Genomic DNA, 20,199 nt, shown 5'->3' with positions numbered 1-20,199 from the left:
GTATTGGTGTGTTGGCCTTGAGCCTGTATAATATCTGAGAATTTTTGTTTGGATTACGGTTATCTATAAAACTTTGTGTACAAAGATTAAAGTACATTATAGTGAGTATTAACCCATATTTTGCTCCCCTCCCCCTTTTTAGACTTGGGAAGATCCCCATCAAAAAGATAAGAGCACAGACTGCTGTGGAGATGACGATCCTATTGATGTTTGTGAAATAGGCTCAAAGGTTTGTTTTATAGACTGCGTTACTCTCACGTGTTCTAGTTTATTCATGCCATACAATTTCAGTTCTCTTTGGAACGTACCAGTTCGTCAACTCTTCAAAGTTCTAACCTGTAGATCCCTCCGGTATCAGTCCCTTTTCGTATCTTTACTTCCTTCTCTTAAAGTAGGGGTTGGTAAACTATAGCCCAATGGCAGGTCAAATCTGGCTCCCCACCTGTTTTTATAAATAACCCAGCTACACCCATTCATTTACGAATTGTCTGAGGAGTTGTAGCAGAGACCATACAGCCTGCAAAGACTGAAGTGTTTTCTGCCTGAGGTTTTACAGAAAAAATTTACTGAGTTCTCTCTTCCGTGTCTTAACCATTATCCAGACAGGAAATGCAAATGGGGGTCTTTTGTGCCTGCTTCCAGGTTGTCAAGTCCTACTTAGGGAAAGCAAAACCCACAGTTTTCATAGGTTGCTGCAACCCACAGAATTCTGGGGTTGGTCAGTCTTTTTTCTTCTGCATTAATTGATAATACATGTTATTTTCTATAGACATTCAACTCTTTGCCCTTTTTTCTCACTCCCCAGAGAAAGTCTTGTCTTTAATTTTGTTGAGCTCAGAGAAACCGACAGATGAGTACTCCCTCACCTTTCCCCCTTACACTGCCCAGTTACCTGTGCTTGCAAACATCGCCTCTCCCTTTCCTTCTGTTACTGTGAGAGTTGTCTTTTTTTTTGTCTGAGACCAGTGCTTCTACCTGTGCTATAATCCTGTCCTTTCATGCTTATCTTTATTCTGTCCTATATTTATAACTTTTCTTTCCTCTGTATGTCTCCTCTCTCCTCCTCCTTCACATGAAGACTTGTAAACAGTTTCCCACTTAATCTTTACCCTATTTCAAAATAGTTATCATCCTGCCATTATTTCGATAGAACTGTCTCACGAAGGTCCTTGGGAACTTTTTTTTTTTTTTGGCCAAATCCAACAAGGCTGTTTCATAAGTTTTGTCTGTCAACATAACAAACGTCCAAACCTGTTAAGAATTTTTACAAGTATGAGTCAAACTGACGACAGTTGCTAGGAAGCAAAATCTCAACGGATTAAGAAAGTGCTCCAGAGAATGGCAGTTTTGTACCTACTTTATACATTAGAATCAAAGGAGGAGACAGAAGTGGGGTTACATGAAGTCCTTTGGTGGTAGATCAGGGAGGCAGGAGAAAGCAAAGCAAGGATATCTCTGAGGGTGGATAAAAAGTAAAATGGAGAGACACACTTCTTTGACATCGGTGGGCATAAGATAGTTAACGGTTAACAACGCGCAAGCTCCTTTTTGTCCACCTGTTCCTTAAGGGTTGGTTTGCTTGAGGACTGTCCCTTGTCTAGCTCCTTCCCCTCATTCAGTAACTCTCTGGGTAATCCAATCCCAAGCAGTCCTAGTTTTGCTCTTGAATTAATATCTCCAGCTCAGACCCATATACTCATCTGCCTACTTCGGTGGTTGGGTTTCTCCACACATCTCAAACTCTTGTGTCCAAAACTGAGTTCATTCTTTTCCTCTCCAATACCAGTCACTCCTCTCAGTATTTTCAGTCCCAGAAACTGAGAGATCAGAAACCCCTGGTCATTCTGTGCTTTTCTTCATCCCATTAGTCATGAAATATTGATTGTATATTCTCAATAGCCTTTAAATCTATTTGTTTTTTCCTCTGTGCAGCCAGCTTCATCTGGCCCCTTATTTTTACCTCACTTGAATTATTCCTGCTACTGATCAGTTTCCTTGCTGAGTCTCACTTTCCGTGCCATCATTTATTCCAGACCGTCTTCCTGCTTCACTCATTTAAAAAGTGCCCGGCCCCTGCCTCTTTTTCTGGCTTCCTCTCTTAGCACTCCTTGTTTGCACACCTCCCTCCAGCTGCACTAATCTCTCACTTCCTATAATGCATCTGCTGGCGTCCAGACCTTTGCACAAGCAAGTCCCTCTATGTAGAAGAATGGAACCTTCCTCCTTCATTTTGTTACTTCCCCCTTTTTTTCTTTCTCTTCACCTCCCCCTGCTCGTCCTTCAGACTTCAACTAAAATACTACTTCCTCTTGGAGTCTTTCTTTATGCCCCACCCCCAACTAAAATACTTGCTCTTTGCTATGTGCTTTCTTGTTACTGACTGTGGTCTGCTGTCTGTTCCATTGTCCCCTCTGTGAGGTGTAAGTTAGCTCTGTGAGGGTAGGATTGCCCACTGCACTGTGTAGCTGAGTGCCCGGTACCTAGCATGTGCTTCATTGAAGAAATAACACATCGGATTATTACTTGAGTCATATTCTTCTAGTGAAGATGAAAGCAATTTTAGGCTGCTGAATTGTTTAGGAAACAGTTTACTTGGATTCTTTGTCACTTTATTTACCATAACTATTTACTGTCTTCTTTTCCTTTCTTTTCTTCCTCACTTTCCTTTCTTATTCCTCCTCTTCTCCCTCCTCTTCGATTTCCTTCTTTTGCTTCTCCGTTCTGCTTTTTTTTCTGTCCTTCTGCTCTTCTGCCCATCCCATTTCCCACTCCCTCCCACTCCTTTCACACAGGGGAGAGTCCCATCCGTCGTATATTTCTGGAGTTACGTACAGATAGGGACAAACAGGGACTGAGTTTCTGTGTGTGCGAGGCTGTATTTCCTGTATCTCTCCAGCAGAAATGTATCACATCATTAGCATTCTTTCAGATGTAAACTGTAGTGTTAGAATTTATCTTTCAGACATTTTCTCCCCAGGGGGGTAGTAAGTGTGTCTAAAGTGAATAGATGAGAAGGAAGGAACAATATATATATTTTAGTGAGTACATCCTGTGTTTCAGACCCTGTGTTACATACTTTAGTCATTATCACATGTACTATTTCATGACGAGTAAAAGTCACTAAATTAAATAACATTACATTGATGAAAAGGTTTCTGTTTTAGAAAACTCTGATTCTGAGGACATATTCCCTGGGGCCATTCAGTTCATATTGAGTGCAGATTAATTTAAATTCTTATGCAGATGTTAAATATGAGTGAAAAGATTAAGTATAAGTATTTTATTTTCATTTAAAAATTTTAATTTTTATGTGAAAATTTGTCAGTGAATATGTAATTAATGAGATTGGTTACTGGAAGAAACTCATGTGAAAATGTATGTACCCCATAAGTTGATTTGGCTTAGTAACACTTTGTTATTGACAGAACAAAGGAATCATTCTAAGAAAAATTAATATAGAGGTATTTAAATAGCCCTGTCAAAGTCACTAAATATGCAGAATAAAATTAAAGATTTCAAATATAAATGATTTTTAATAAGGCATATATAATTAATCTTGAAAATATACTTTTATATTTTACATAGAAACTTGGTAAATAGTAGCTGTTTGGTACAGTATTACTAAAAACCATGTTTTCTTGTTATTGTTATTTTTGTGGAAATGTAATATTGATTACAAATGGTCAAATTAATATATTTCTGGTTTAGTGTTGATCATATAAGGTCAGGTATAGGAGAAAATCCTGTCGACTAAGACCTACCAAGAGAAGGGAGGACACTCTAGAATGATGAAATAATAAACAACTTAGGAAAAAAATGAATTTTTAGGTATTATACTTTTCAGTAAGTAAAATATTGGTTGTTTATTTTAGAACTTACTATTTTGTAGGTCTGGCTACTATGTAAACCAAATAACCACTAAATTTTTTTTCCAGATTTTTTATTTGTACCTGGTTTTATTTTTATGTTTGACCCAAATTCTTTCTGTTTTTAGGTTTTTTCTTCAACAATATTTATTTTTTAAGAAAATTTTAATTTTATTAATGAAAACAAAGTCAAGCATCAGTGTTCCCTCACAATCCTGCCATCCCGATTAAGTCATACTGTTTTTTATCTGTGTTTTCTTCCTCCTTGAATAAACATACAAACATTTTTATTTTGTTGGGCATTTTTCAGTTTATTTTCTGTTATAGAATTCATAAAGGTTTCCCTGGACATAGCTTTTACATTTTAGGTTCTGTAGGGATAACTGGATATGGTAGGCAGAGCTCTGAAATGGCCCCTCCAAGACGGCTGCTCTTCTCTCTGGAATCTGTGAATACATGAATCCCCCGATATAGCACAGTTAAGTAGCAGGGTTACCCTGGGTGTCCTATGCAGGCCCAGTGTAGTTACCTGAGCCCTAACAGTGAAGAGCTGTGGTAGAAGAGCAAGTCACAGGTTACCAGTGTGAGGAACAGCTATACACCATTGTGTTTGAAGGCGGAGGAAGGAGGGGTGGCATGAAAAGGAGTGCATTGGCTTCTGGGTGTAGAGAGCGGTCCCTGGTCCCTTCTTGACATCTAGCAAGTTAATGGGGACCTCAGTCCAACACCTGCAAAGACCTGAATTTAAGGGGATTCTTCCTTTGAATCTTCAAATCAAAGCCCAGCCTGGCTGACAACCCCTTGATTTTGGCCTTGTCAGGCTGTGAGCAGAGAATCTAGCCATGTTGTGCCTGGACTTCTGGCCCATGGGAACTATGAGATAATAAATGTGCACTATTTTAAGACTAGGTTTGTAATATGTAGTTTGTTATACTGCAGTAGAAACCTTATACACAGGACACCAGGCCTTAAAGAGTTTTGCTTTCTGTGTTTTTTTTTTTTTGTATTGATCGGCCCAGTTGAAATTTTACCTCATTCTTCAAATGCTAATCAGCCTAGAACTTTTGTTGTATGTAGGCTACTTAGTAGTTGACAAGTGTGAGCTAAGTTCATGCAGAACCCAGAGAGGAAAAATGCTAACACGTCTGTGGAAGACCTCGCATGTTCTTGTTCATATGTGTGTCATTTCCTTTGCTCTATATTTCAGGGAAAAGATGCTATGATTTCTATTTCACTATTGAGAAGCTAAGCCCTAAAATACTGAGTGAAGTGATTCGTCTAAGGTCACCTTTGGGGGTGGCGGAAGAAGAATTCTGCCTCACACATTTGTCTGTGACTTAAAAATCCTATCTTTTGAAATCTTTTCCTGATAGCTAGAAAAAGTCAACAATGACCCTTTTTTTGATTCTTCCTAAAACCTTTGTGGCATATCTGTGTTCTTCTTTCAGAATCTTAGCTCATTTTTCAAATATGATGAGCTATGTGATTCCCAAATATTTAGTAATAGAACCTGCTCTGTACATTAGGTTTCTTGAAGGGTTTACTGAAAGTTTTATAATAGAAGTGGGAAAAGAGGTTTCATGTTATAGCCAGATCAGTGTATTCCTTTAGTTGGAGATCTGAAATAACCTTCAGTAGCTTAGTGAAATAACATTAAGTGAGCACTTAATTGCTATATAAAGAAAAGGTTTTTGCTGGAGCTGCGCTCCTTTGGTCCTTGGGCATGCAGAGCCCCTAAGTCATTTGTAAGGAACGTGATGGTAGAAAGTGTCTTTAACACCACATAGTAAATGGGCGGAGGGAAAGGAACAGAGTCCTGGAAGCTGACAGTAGATTTAAAACCACAGATAACAGACATTTTTAACATTGTTAAGTTCTTGGGGGATTATGTGTCATTCATTTGGTGTCTACATTATACTTTTGCTATAAATTTGTTGAATTGATTTAGAATGAATTGAATTGTGGGGGGTTCATAAGAATTTTACTCTTTGTTCCTAAGCATCTTCTACTGAGTTTTTGATTTTGCTGAGAGTCTCCTTTCCAGTCTGTTAAGGCAATAAAACAAGGCCATGGTTTGTCTAATCCCTTTCTGATGCTTATGAGATCAAAGAACATGTATTATTCTCATGAAACTTGATCATCTCCAGACATACTTCCTGCTTGCTCTGGTAACCATAACAGTCTGAAAGCTTCTCTTGCTTTTACGATGTCTGATATTTCAAAGTAAATTAATTGTTATGAATAATAATAAAACAAGTTTGAATGTGCTTTTTAAAACTTCATACGTATGATTCCTAGTAATTATGATAGACGCCCTCGCCACCAGAATCCCCCTCAGGCTCCTGAGCTTGGGCACCGTTGACATTCTGGATGGATAACTAATTCTGTTGTAGGGACAGCCCTGTGTAGCATCCCTGGTCTCCCACTGGGCTCTAGAATGACAACCAAAAAATAACTCCAAACATTGCCAGATGTCCCCTAGAGGGCAAAATTGCCTAGAGTTGAGCACCAGTGACCTAGTTTATCCCTACACTACACAAAGTAGCCAGCCTTTCATTGGTGATTATGGGATATGATAACTTGGAACATTTCTGTTTTGTAAGGGATCTTCTGAGATGAGGTGTGTAGGTCTCCCAGTGGGATTGTAAACCTTTGAGAACAGGGATGCTTTCTTTTTATATACATAGTGTCTGATATGGTGCTGGGTAATAATCAAGTCTAAATATGTAAGAGTCTGGTTCATATATTTGTGTATATTCCCCTAAAAATGAGACTTCAGTTTAGTTTATGCAGTTTTACTAATCTGTTGTAAACTAATTAAAGCTCCATACAGATTTATATTAAAATTGTAGATTTATTTTGCAAGTGTTCTAAAAGGATTTATTTTGACTTTATGGTTGAAGGTTTGGTATTTTTCTTTCCAACAGTTTTAAGACACAATGGTGACTTTTTCTGCATACCTTGCTTTCCAAATGTAAAGCTGCTTTTAAAAAAAATTGTATTTATTTACTTTCAGAGAGAGGGAAGGGAAGGAGAAAGAGAGGGAGAGAAAGATCACATCAGTGTGTGAGAGAAACATCAATTGGCTGCCTCCCTTATGCTTCCTGACCAGGGCCCTGGCCTGCAGCACAGGCGTGTGCCCTGACTGGGAATTGAACCATCAATATTTTGCTTTGTGGGACGACACTCAACCAACATATCCACGCTGGTTATGGCTAAAGCTGCATTTTGAATCGTGAAGGAATTTATCCTGAAGCATGTGTTCAAATTCCGGCTTCCAGTGAAATTCTATAGCTGACTAAATCTTTAAAAAATAATAAAAGGGTGTAGAAAGAATGCATGCATGTAAACTTGGCACAGACAGCTTGAAGGAACCTCTGAACTTATTTTAGCTCATGAAACATCTGTTTGAACATCATGTTAGTTCTTGTTTTTCTTTAAAACTTTAAAAAACATTTTATGAAGACTGATTTTCAGTCCCAGAAACTGATTTGTCTGTGTCTTTAACACACTAATAATTCTTTCATTGTCATTTATTAGCTTCTTAAGGCTGTATTCTAATATATTAAAAGTTGACTTTTTACTGTAACTAAAAAATACGTTCTGCAAAAATTGTAGTATGAAACTATCTAAAAAGATTCTCAGGTCTCTTTTTAAACCCAAGCAGCAGAAGCCAGGGTCATGTGATGTAGTGATATTTGTGGGTTTATTTTCCGTGTGGTGTGAGTTTCTAGACCGAGTATGTTGAATCTCAAGACCTATAAATTTCTAAAAAGGGATCACGATACTTAATTTTAAAAGACATTTTATAAAAGTCTTTATGATTGTTTTTCATATTTTAAATTATTAAACCTTTATTAAATTTCAGTATATAATGCTCTTCATCTCATGGATTTTTATGAGATATGAGTAATCTTCTCCAAAACTTCGCAAATGCCGAATTTCATTTCTCTCTGAAGGTTCTTTCTCGTGGAGATGTTATTCGTGTGAAGATCCTTGGAATTTTGGCTCTTATTGATCAGGGGGAAACAGATTGGAAATTAATTGCTATCAATGTGAATGACCCTGAAGCCTCAAAGTTTAATGGTAAGTCTGCACCTGCCCAGAGACAGAAATGTCAGTGTGTCATTGGTGTTCTTAGAATTTAAAAAGGGGTTGTGTAAAAACACAGTGTATATATTTGGAGTTAACTTTGTACGTTTTGTTTTTTATTTATTCTTTCTCGGTGGAATTTAAAGGGCATTCCACTGTGGCTGTCTGAGTTGTGTCCTGTTACTAGGAGGAACAATAGGGGAAAAAGGGTGTGGACAGACAAACGATACTTCAAACTGAAAGTACATTCTGTGGGTTCCCTTCCCTCTCTCCTTCCCTCCCTTCTTTTCTTTCTTAAAACTCCCCGTTGTTTGAATAACAGGGAAAAAACTAAGGAAGGAGTGCTCATCAAGGACATAAGCTGTTTGTTTCTACACCTAGTTTTTGTTCTCTCCTGTACAAATGAAGAGAAAGATGACTGCCCTCTGACAAAATTTTGAAATGTCAGTTCCAGAAATTTCTTGGTGTGACGCAGAACTGACTTTCTTTGGAGTCAGAGGGACTTCCATTTCAGCTCCAGCTGTGCTGCTGTCTACCTGAGTGACTCGGACAGGTCATTTTTCAATTTGCTCATCTGCAAATGGAGATAATTATACCTATTTATGAGGGTTTTTAAAAAATTTTTATTTAGTTATTTTTCAAGTACAGTTTTTTTGTCTATTTCTCCCATCCCAGCCCCCCCCGCCCCATGCTCCCCACCTCCCTCCCATTTCCACCCCCCTTAGTTCTCGTCCCTGTGTCCTTCCTATTTGTTCCTCCAAATCCCTCCCCCTTTTTCCCCTTAACTTCCCTTCCCTCTCCCCTCTGGTCACTGTCCCCTTGTTCTCTATTTCAGTGTCTTTGTTTTTATTTTGCTTGCTTGTTTGTTTCATTGTTTAGCTTCCTGTTAAAGGTGAGATCATATGGTATTTGTCTTTCAACCCCTGGTCTATTTCACTCAGCATAATGCTTTCTAGTTCCATCCATGTTGTTGCAAAGGGTAGTAGCTCCTTCTTTCTCTCTGCTGCATAGAATTCCATTGTGTATATGTACCACAATTTTTTGATCCATTCATTTACTGATGGGCACCTTCATGAGGTTTTTAACAGGAAGAGACGATGTACTTCAAGCATCTGGCTGTCGTGTACATGCAAGCGTTGACTGTGTGGCCATTATCGGTATTCTTTGACCACTTCATTTACCCTTATTTTTCTAGCCTTCTTCCTTTCAATTTCATCCTTATCCAAGATCATGGTTTCTTCTAGACTTCAGCTGTTACCACAACTAGAACCTATATCATTACTGAGTCACTGAATCAACTGAAACTCATTAACACTCATGTGTTACTCTTTCTTAATTTATGTTCATTTGCACATGGCATAGCAGAGAGGGATTTTATGTTATTCTTGCAGGTACATGAGAAAGGGAGGGGGCTGATAGGGTGATTTCATACAACCTCAGGGTCAAAACTAAAACATGAAGCTCCAATTTAAAATAGGAGACTTCACTGTGTAAACCATATATATCCTGTTTGTATCATTATTTTACCTAGGTTTAGTATCATATTTCTTATACATAATATATAAAAAGAATAAATAAATATCTAGTTAAAAACTATGATACATTAACTACTCCTCAGATGAGCACTGATGATACAATGGTGCAGCATTCCCCTAAAATGAATCATTTGTGAAGTGGCACACTGAAGTCCTGAGAGTCTGCTAAAGGGTGCCCCCTTTGCCTGGAGCTCTGAGAGCCAGAATAAACTAGTATTTAGGTGGAATGAACTAGTCATTAGCTTAGTACAGTTGGAGATGTGATTTCACATTTTAAACTCCCCTAGCATATGTAAAAAGTACTGGTGCCTGTTCTAGTACATATTATTAGTCTTTTTTTAAATTGAATCTGTTGGGGTGATATTCGTTAATAAGATTATATAGGTTTTAGTTGTACAATTCTGTGCTACATCATCTCTCATTGCATTGTGTGTTCACCATCCAAAGTCAGGTCGTCTTCTGTCACCATATATTTGACCTCTTTACCCTTTGGGCTCAAGGGGTTTAAATAACTTGTCCAAGTTGTACATCTAGTAAATAGTAGAACCATAGATTGAACTCATTTGTGTTTGCTTATAAAGCCCATTGTCCATTTACAGTACTATACAGAGCAATTCATACTTGATTGTAGTCACATGTAGTATTTGTAACTAGTGATACTGAAACCAGATTACAAAGCTAAGTACTTTAGTCCCTAAGTGTCTGAAGGCTTAGAATGGAAAATTTTACCTCTCTTTCACTTTGCTTCTGTTCGTACCCAGATGGAGATGACTTTGCATTTCGTTATCTTCCAAATCCTTTTTGTGTGTGCTTGTGTGAGAAGCTTGCAGAAATACTGAAACCCTGACATGGCAGAAATACTGAAGCTTACTTAGGTGGAGGTGAAAACTGGAATGGTAAAACAGTGTTTTTGAAAGGAAAAGACTTATTTTTCATTCTATTAAAAGGCAACAAACGTCATCATGAAAAATGCAATTCTTCCTAAGTTTTTAAAATCCTAAAATTAAAAGACAAATGTTATTGGCATATTTTGTTCTAGAATGGTATGCTGACCTTATGTTTAGTATGTCTTTCCAGAATGTGTAAGATATGGGACCAGGAGGAAATTATTTCCGTTAAGAATATGTGCATGTCATTTGCACCGCATAGTACCGTACGCACTCTTAATATAAATATTATAAAATAAATTGTGTAGTTTTGAGCTGTAAATGTTTTCTTTTACTTCTCATTTTTTACCGTCAAATTAGTATCATACGTTCCACATATCTTTATCGGATTTTCTTCTGTCCTCTGATTTTAGTGACCCGGGGAAGATACAGATGTAGGCACAAAGTGAAAGGCTGAGGAAGCTGCAGTATAAGTTTTATTTTTTCAATCATAAGTCGTGGAATACTAGGTGATCCTATGTAGCAGCTTTTATTTCAAATTTAAACACATTTTGATTTGAATTGATCTTATCTCAAATGTCATACAGCTGTTGTTGTAACTGTTTCAGACAACAGTGTTTCTGCTGACCTGCTGCTTAAGGAAGTATCGATGGACAGACATTATTTCCAACCTTACTCTTTTATTTTTTATGCTTAGCCTACTGTGTTGCGTGTGTTTTCATTAGCAACTGTTAAAGAGGGGACTGGAGAGGATGAGAACTGAGTGATGCTCAGTAATTAGAGGAGTCGAAAGCTTCCTAAGTTGGGAAGGAATTTTTAAAAGCTTATTTAAGAAAAAAAGTTGTGATTAGATTAAAATATTTGATAGCTTTTTCATGTCATAATAATCTTCTAGAGGTACCTATCTTATAATTCAAGAGGAGGTCAAGTATTTTAAGCACATGGCTTATTTTATGTGATGTTACAGGTTTGAAATGGAATCTTGGTGACAAGGCCTCAGAACCAGTTTTGTGATTATGCCTCTTGTAACAATTTATGATTTCATTCTAAAAGAAAAGTGTGTATTTGAATCCATGTGATTAAATACATATTAGCTAATGGATGGTAAAAGTTTGGTGCTATTCTCTACTACATCTTTTTGAAAGTTAATCAACTATATTTAACAGTAAGTTAAGCAGCTTAAAAAAATTGTCTTCTGTGTCCTGCCCACATTCACGTTCTAAAAATCACAAACATAGGATTTGGGATGGCATTTTTTAAAAATCATAAGCATAATCATAGTACCTGGATATAGAAACTCAGAAGTATAAAAATGTGTAGCAAATAAACACTAAAGCTCTCCTTCCCACTTCTCACCCTAGACTTCCCAGAACTTCTCTGTGCGTTTTTAGTTCTCTGGAGTGGTCACTTTTCTTCCATAAGCCAAGTGCTTGTACCTCTTTCTTAATTCAGGACTCAAGTTGCTATTTTGAAAGATTAGGAAATCAACTTTTTATACATTTCTCAATTTTGTTACCATATTTCTTCTTCTGTTACCTTACTAATTCTAAGTGTTACACTCTGAGACGTATTTGTTGCTTCCTTAATTTTAAACAATAGCAGGTGGCTGCCAGGGATAGAACAAGGCCATTTTCTTGTGCTTCTCTCTCTCTCTCTGCTCCCAGTCACTCAGCTTCACTCGGCTACACCATTAGTTCTACAGTGTCAAACTGCGTAATGTTTTAAGTTCTGTTCTTTACCTGTAACTGTTTTTCATGTTTTGACTCAGCCTGAAACTCAGAAACTAATGAATAGCATTTATAGTACTTAACGTGAATGTTACTCACGTAGTTATCGTACCGTTTATAGAAGGATCTGTGTTCAACAGGCTGTTCTCTTGAGCCCTCTGCACAGCTCCATTATGGGTTTCTTTCCACTGCCCCTCCCCCCAGCTGATTAGTTCTACTGTTTCTTAGATTCTTTATGTCTTTTTTTTTGTTGTTCTTCATTTTTATTGTTAGCTGGTACATTTTCCACAAATTTTTACAGGAAATGCATGGGAGGTTGACTTTCTGAGTCGATCAGTACATATTAGAATGTCATGTGTATTTGCTGTATTAATCCAGACACATTTAAGGTATGATTCTACTAAGAAGTTTTAGGGTTGTTTTATTTGTTATGAAATAACTTCTTTGATCCTAATGAACGTATGTGTAAACTTTGGGAAACTGTAATATCTTGTTATAATAGTTACAGTTTTTAACTGACACAACTGACCTAATATTAGCAATTGCATTAGAGAATGTGTTTTAGTTAGGAAGAAACTGGTTCCTGGCTGTGTTTCTGTAATTTCTACATTATTACTTAAATCTTCAGGTTTTACCTTCTGAAACGGGAGTAGCCAATATGAAAATCCAAAAGAAGTGTAAATAACATCTGAAAACAAATTCCCTGTACTCCCTGGTAGAAAATCCTTTGCATTGCCTGGCTTATTAACACTCAAAGAGCACTAAGACTATTTAGTGCACTGTGATTAGGTTCTAGGCTCTCTAATGTTCTTAATGGTGCCATAATGGCCCAAGCCAGTTAATGAGACTCCCAGGACACCTGAATTGTTACTAGAGAATGCTTAGGCCATTAGGAATAGTAGCACATAGTTATGAAATGACCAAGTTCAGAGCTTTTGGAGAAGATCGAAATGTTGTGTAATTTCTCTCTTGGTTAAACTAACTGCCTTCTCTGGTGTAGGGCTTCAGATAGTCAGCAAATAGGTGTTTGAGTCTCTTCAAAACTGCCGATGATGCCGGTGGACCTCATGTCTGGGGAGGCAGTGTCAGGAGAAGGTAATTTTGGCCTAGAAGCTTCTTCAGATTAAAGAGCAATGAAGATTCCTGTTGTTTTGTTGCTAAATAAATGAAAACCATTGTCTGTTGTTCTTTAATAACTGTTGCTTTTGCAGTGGTTTTACAGTTCAAAAAATGAACACTTAAAAAACAAAACCTGAAATCAGAAACAGTTATATTGATACAGATACATTCTAGAATGAATAAATTGCATTAATAATAAGGAAAATATTGTAGATGAGGTTGTTGAGACTTTTTCAAAGGCCAGGGTCACATTTGTTCTAAGATTATCAGAGTTTACATGGGTGTTCTATTCAGTAGCTCACCCTATCTAGGGGGCTACTCCAAGACCCCTAAGTGGATGCCTGATGCCACAGGCAGTATTGAACTGTATGTGTCCTGTTTTTCTGCACAGATATACTTATGATAAACTTTAATTTATAAATTAAACTCAGTAAGATTCACAACAATAAGAGTAGAACGGTTATAACAATATACTGTAATAAAAGTTCTGTGAACGTGGACACTCATCTCAGAGGATGCTTGCTGAAGTCTTAATAGAGGCTCAGTACTTTCTGGTTTAACACATTGCCATCAGTTCGAACACGTTTTCCGTTCATGTTTTCCACCCACACATTTAGTGCCTTTTCTATCTCTACCAAGTGCTTATCAGACACTGTGGTTGTAACTCTTGCAGTTTAATGTATAGTAGCAAAAGTGGCACAACTTTTATTTTCCTTCTTCATAATTTCATAGATGGAAGGTTCATTATTACTGTAAGTGTTTCAACAGCAGCAAACATTTGTTTTCTTATTAAGTTGAGAGTTTTTATCTTTTCCCTCAAAGAAAGCACTTTACTGCTTCTCTTGGCATATCTGAATTGCCAGCATCACTACCCATGTGCTTTGGAGCCATTATTAAGTGAAGTAAGGGCACAAGCACTGCAGTGCCACAGCAGTCGACCTGATCACCAAGTCGGCAACTAGGTGACTACCAGGTGGGGACACGAACAGCGTGGATGAGCCGGACCCACGTATGGTTCCCATCCAGGTGGAGTAACGGGGGGTGGCATGAGATTTTATCACACAACTCAGAATGGTGTGCAATTTAAAGCTGATGAATTGTTCATTTCTGAGATTTTCCATTTAACATTTTTGGAACATGGTAGATTGTGGGTCACTGAAATCCCAGAAGGTGAAACCATGTATAAGGGAGCCTATTGATACATTGTTTTTTAAGGCAGGAATATACATGTGGAAACAATCTCTTTGGCTTAAATTTTCATTTGTTAAATTAACAGTTTTTGTGTCCCTGCAATTATTATTTTTAAAAGATAAGGAAATCAACAGGCATTTGATGATTCCCTTACTTCCTAAAACACAATTGAATACTGTCATGTAAAGAAAAAATAAGGAATAGCGTAGTAATCCTAAGGAAACATACTCATACGTGTTAACTTTGGAACCAGAAAGAATGGAGCTGAGTTTGCTTCCCCGTGCCTGCACTCTTTGGCACCAAAAGGGGCCAACGTGTCATTGTGGTCATTCTAAGAGTTCTAACGATTGTGAAAGAATTACCGCCAGCCAAGGAACTCTGCTGAATGCTTCTTTTGGAGTAGCTGTTTAATGTGTGCACAAGCTCAAGCAAGATTTCATCACGCTACTCAGAACGGTGCACAATTTAAAACTTATGAATTGTTTATTTCCCTTGTCTTTAAGATTGAGGAACTGGTGGGAGACAGGGGAGGGTTGGTTAATAACTTGTGTACAGTCATGCAGAGAACCACTGGAATCCAGTTGGGGGGGTCGGATAGATTTGTGGCCTGGGGTCGTGTTGCTTTCTGGGAATGCTGGGCATTTGCTCTTAAATAATTTAGGCATCAGTGGGATGATTTTGGTGTTAGGTCTAAGTAAAAAGAAGACTCTTTTGATCTCTATTTTTTTTATTTCATTAATAGTTGTACCTTAGTAGGTGTGGGTGTGTAGGGGTGGAGTGTGGGAGGAGGCAGTTGAGGCACAGGGACAAATTGAGAAAAATGTACTATAATTAAGAACAGAATTGAATTTCTGGGAGTCTTTTGCCTCTGTTCTAAACCTTGATATCTTTCAATGTTTTTTAGGTTTCAGTCCTGTTTCTATGATGTGGTAAACAGCAGGGGGGACCTAGATTCTAAAACTCTCTCATGTGTTTATTAGTTATCTGACCTCGGAAAAGCCATATGACCTCTGAAAGCTTTAGTTTCTTCTCTAAAGTTGATTCTCTAATCAGCAAGTGTTCCCAAGGGTTTTTCCCATCTGTGAATTTTGGTTCTAGGATATATTTTTAATCCATTATTTTTAGCCTGTCTTCGGAAACAGGGACCTAAATTATTTTCAGAGTTAAAGATGAAGGCAGAAGTTTAAATTAAAGGACCGTGAACTAGACTTCTTGGGGACCTCGGCACATTTTCAGTTCTTCAGCAGAGCCGATCAGGGATGTGGCAGGAACCTGAGTGGGGCTCTCTCTGCCCTGGAGCCGCTTCAGCCGCTTTGTTGTGTGTTTCATGTGAAAATTAGATTAGAAGAATATTTGAGTTTCTGTTCACAACACATCTGGATGGGTTTCATTTTACTGGTCATGTTGGATTTCTCATGAAATGGTAGTGAACATGAATGTGTATATCTAGAAAAAAATTACTCTTATCTGAGAGGTTTTTCTGATACAATACAAATAGGCCCTAATGTAGAATTACCTTATTTTTTAAAGGATGTCAATTACCATTATTTTTCATGATGTTAATACGTGTTTTTAGTACAGGTGTTGATCAGAGTAGAATTTTGGGAAGGGAGAATGGAGAAGGAAGGGCAGATGGAATGGTGGATGCTGTTCATTGCCTGTGTGCTTAAACACAGATGGGCCCTGCGGGATGGGAAACACGAAAATCTTTTAAAGATCCTGAGTAAGCACAAACTATTAAAACAGATCTCTGAGTTGGAACCTCTCGTTGTGATGGAGAAAATACTGTGTGTTCTGGAAAGGAACTGTTGTTTCTTGTGAATGTTTATAAGATGTCATTAAAAACACATGTGTTCGCCTCCCGCTATTTCCTGTCGAGCCCAGTGCATCCCGATCAGTTCCGAGAGAGCAGCGTCTGTGTGTCGGAACAGGACGCTGTGCATCTGCGTCACTTCCTTTGGTCAGATCCATAGGATCAGTGACTTTTTATATAATTATGCATTTACACTCTTTGGACAAAATTTCAACCATGAAGCCACTTCCTAGTGTCTTGTCTTTTTTCTTGTAAATAATAACGGCAAAGAGATACAACACTACATTTATGTTACTGGTTTTTATCTAAACATCAAAAACAAAAAGCTCATTCTATGTTTTCCTCACTTCATGTTATGGGTTGCTGGAAATCATTCAGGTAAAAATGAAATTTTAATTTTTTTCAGGACTTTTTCATAGAAGTACAGGCGGTTCTCAGTTTGGGGATGCGGGTGGGAAGTAGAGATGAGAATGTACATAGTTCCACCAAACTCCAACTTGAGAACCATTCCATGAATCTACCTTTCTTTGTTGGTTGGATATTTAATGTTGGGTTTAGAATAATTGAGAACAGTTCTGATATACATTCAGTTATGAGATGTAATCACCTGATCAAATTTGATGATGTCTCCGCACACACATCTGCTTGTCTCATATTCAAAGTTAACATATTGAGTTTATTCTATTCCCTTTAATACCTTGAGAAAACACCTGATGGAACCCCAGTTCCCTAATTTACATATAATAAATAAATAATACCTAGTTTTCAGGGCTTAAAGTTCCAATGACATATAGTTACTGAGCATTTAAAAACATTTTTGTCTGATGATGAAAAATGACATTTTGTTTTAATTTTGCATTTTTCTGCTCAATGGAGTTGAGTAGAAAAATGCAAAAGATACTGGGATGGAGTATCTTTTTCATATATCTATTGACTATTTGTATTTTTCCTTCTGTGAATTGCCTAATGTATCGGTCCCATTTTTCTATCGAGTTAACACATCCTTTTGATATATGGTAATTACTAGGGTGTTAACCTACATTGCAAATATTTTCTCCTCCTTTGCTGAAAAACTGTTACCTTTTGGTTTACAAATATTTTTTTACTTTTTTTAGATTTTATGTATTTATGTTTAGAGAGAGGTGAAGGGAGGGAGAGAAGCATCTGTGTGTGAGAGAAACATTGATTGGCCCCCAACCGGGGACCTAGCCCACACCAGCATGTGCCCCGACTGGGAATTGAAAGGGCCCACTTCTGCTCTGCAGAACAGCGTCCAAACCTCTGAGCCATGCCCGTCCAGGCGAGGTATTTTTATTTTTGAGGTATTCCATTTTATCAGTCATTTCTATACATGACTTTAGCATTTTGATTTTTTAAGCATTATGCTATTTAATAGAACTATTAAAGCATTCTTTCTTCATAGCCAAAGATTATTTAGTCTGTATAGTAGCATTTTGATTCTTATTTAAGGATTTTTAACCCCCCCAGTCAGAAAGATGTTTTTCTTTATTTCCTTTTTTTTCATATTTTATTTGTTTAATAATTGGGTCTTTAATCCATGTGGGATTTATTTTGTTTTCTTCATACATACAATTTTTCCATTACCACTTGACGGGAAACTGTTCTCCCGCTGTTTTGAAATGTCTCCTTTATCGCGTGCTGCGCCCTCTCTCATGCGAGCGGTTGTGTCTGGTTCTGTTTGCTGTCAGGATCCTGCTCTCTTGCCCATGTGGTGCCGTCTCATTGCTGTGACCTCACAGTGAGACATATGAGACTGATGTCCCCTCCTGTTCTTCTTTCCCAAAGTTGTTTTATTTTTTTATGCCTGTATTCTTTGCAGATTTTTTAATCCAGTTGTCAAAGATTTGTGGTCTCTAAAATATTAAATGTTCGTATCAGTGAATATGATGTGTATATATGTCTACATCTATTCATACTTTCTTGTATTTTTTTAGTAAAGTGATCATTGATTTAGTGATGAAGATCTTACTACATTTTATGTTAGATTTCTTTCTAGGTACTTAATATGAATGTTTCCATTACAAAAGCTTTGTACAGTTCCTGGCATGTTATAGGCACTGAATATATTTTTTAAATTGATGAATACATGAATGAATGTATGCATATATGTATTATTGATAAGCAAAAAATGAGTGTTGTGAGCAAAGTGTGAAAGTATCTTCAAAATGGGTGCATTTTCACTTATTTTAAAGGGAGAAAACATGCGTACTTTCAATTTTAGCATTCTTAACAGTCACAGTGTTGTTTCATTAGTCAGCCGTGCAACACAAAGACACACACTCTTTGGTATATAACTTCTTTCTCTTTCATAATGCTTTAGAGAGGTTCTTGCATATTGTTGTGTGTGTTCTGTGTAGTATTTTTCATTTTATTGCTGAGTAGAGTTCCACTGTATAGACATGCCACAGATTATTAATCCAGTCCTTGATGGAAATTTGGGTTTTCAATCTGGGGCTAATGTGAATAGAGCTGCTATGAATATTCAGATACAGGTCTTTGTCTGAACATGTGTTCATTTCCCTTGGGGGGGCAATACCTAGGAAATGGGTTACTGGGTCAGGTGGTAGTTATATGTTTAACATCATAAGAAACTGTCAAACTATATATATAAGTGGCTGTATCATACCTTTTATTACGTCCCAGAGAGCCATAGTTTTCATCTCTCTTCATTAGGTATCGTTTCTCTTCATAGATAGATATGATTTCTCTTCAATTTGAAGACTCGAGCATTTTTTGTAGCGCAGTTCTGCAGAAGATGAACTTTCTCCATTTTGATTGGTCTGCAATAGTTTTTTCTTGCCTTTGTTTTGGAAGTATAGTTTTACCAGATATAGAATTATGAGTTAGAGGGAAATTTATAAAGACAAATTTACTTTTGGCCTACATTGTTTCTGATGACAAGTCAAAGGCCAATGTATTGTTACCCAATATATAATATGTTATTTTCCTTAGACTGTTTTTAAAGATTTCTATTTATCTTTGGATTTCAGCAGTTTTTTTGTGTGATTTGCTAAAGTGTCCTTTATATTGATTCTACTTGGGATATACTGAACTTTTGTGGATCTGTAAATTCATATTTTTACAACATAAATTGTCATTATTTCTACATTTTTCTACCTTCTCCTCTTGCCTTTATTCTGAGACTCATAACACAAATATTTTAGGTTACTTATTGTCTCACAGGTCACTGGACTCTATGTCTTTGCAGTCTTCCCTCCTGCTCTCGAGACTGGATCATTTCTGTTGATCTGTCTCCTACTTCCCTGATTTTTTTCTGCCATATCCAAGTTCTAAATGATCCTATCTGATTTTTTTTATTTCAGACACTCCCACATTTGGGAGTATCTTAAAAAAATCTTTTTTAAAGATTTTATTTATGTATTTTAGAGAGGTGAAGGGAGGGAGAAAGAGGTGGAGAGAAACATCGACGTGTGGTTGCCTTTCACACACCCCCTGCTGGGGACCTGGCCTGCAACCCAGGCATGTGCCCTGACTGGGAATCGAACTGGTGACCCCTTGGTTCATAGGCCAGCACTCAGTCCACTAAGCCACACCAGCCAGGGCTCATTTGGTTCTTTTTGACAATATTTTAGTTTCTATTCCTTGACTGAGATTTCCATGTTAGTGCAATGTACTGTATTTTCCTAAAAGTCCTTGAACATATTCATAACTACTTTAAAATTCTTGTTAGCATGGGTCATCTCAGGATTTGATTTCTGCTGTCTGCTTTTTCTCTTGATTAGGAGTCTCAGAGATATTCCAGTGTGTACAATAAATCATGTCATCATTTGGCTTTTTACCTGACAGGTATTACTGTTCTATATTGGGTCTGCTGCAGGGTGCTTATTTATCTTTTGGGGTATTTTTGGCTTTGCCTTTTTTTCCTAACTTACCTATCTTCCTGTGGTTCAATGAGAGGGAGTTTGTCGAGACATGAATTCAGTGCCT

The 20,199-nt window shown here is 37.3% G+C and overlaps 1 protein-coding gene across 3 annotated transcripts in view; it reads left to right on the top strand.

Moving 5' to 3' along the window:
- PPA2 (inorganic pyrophosphatase 2) overlaps positions 1 to 20,199 on the top strand; it is an 80,298-nt gene that overhangs the window by 31,427 nt on the left and 28,672 nt on the right. For 2 of the 3 annotated variants that reach the window (XM_053657046.1, XM_037154454.2), the window contains 2 exons: positions 143 to 229; positions 7,826 to 7,952. In XM_053657046.1, coding sequence (XP_053513021.1) covers positions 143 to 229; positions 7,826 to 7,952 — 214 coding nt within the window. The remainder of the gene's footprint in view (positions 1 to 142; positions 230 to 7,825; positions 7,953 to 20,199) is intronic. The other variant, XM_053657047.1, reaches the window with a different exon arrangement.

The sequence above is a fragment of the Artibeus jamaicensis genome, unplaced genomic scaffold (assembly GCF_021234435.1).
Source record: "Artibeus jamaicensis isolate MK-2021 breed Jamaican fruit bat unplaced genomic scaffold, CSHL_Jam_final scaffold_3222, whole genome shotgun sequence".
Lineage (NCBI taxonomy): Eukaryota > Metazoa > Chordata > Mammalia > Chiroptera > Phyllostomidae > Artibeus > Artibeus jamaicensis.
Note: the sequence above shows the minus strand (reverse complement) of the source record. Positions and strands in the feature narration are given on the sequence as shown.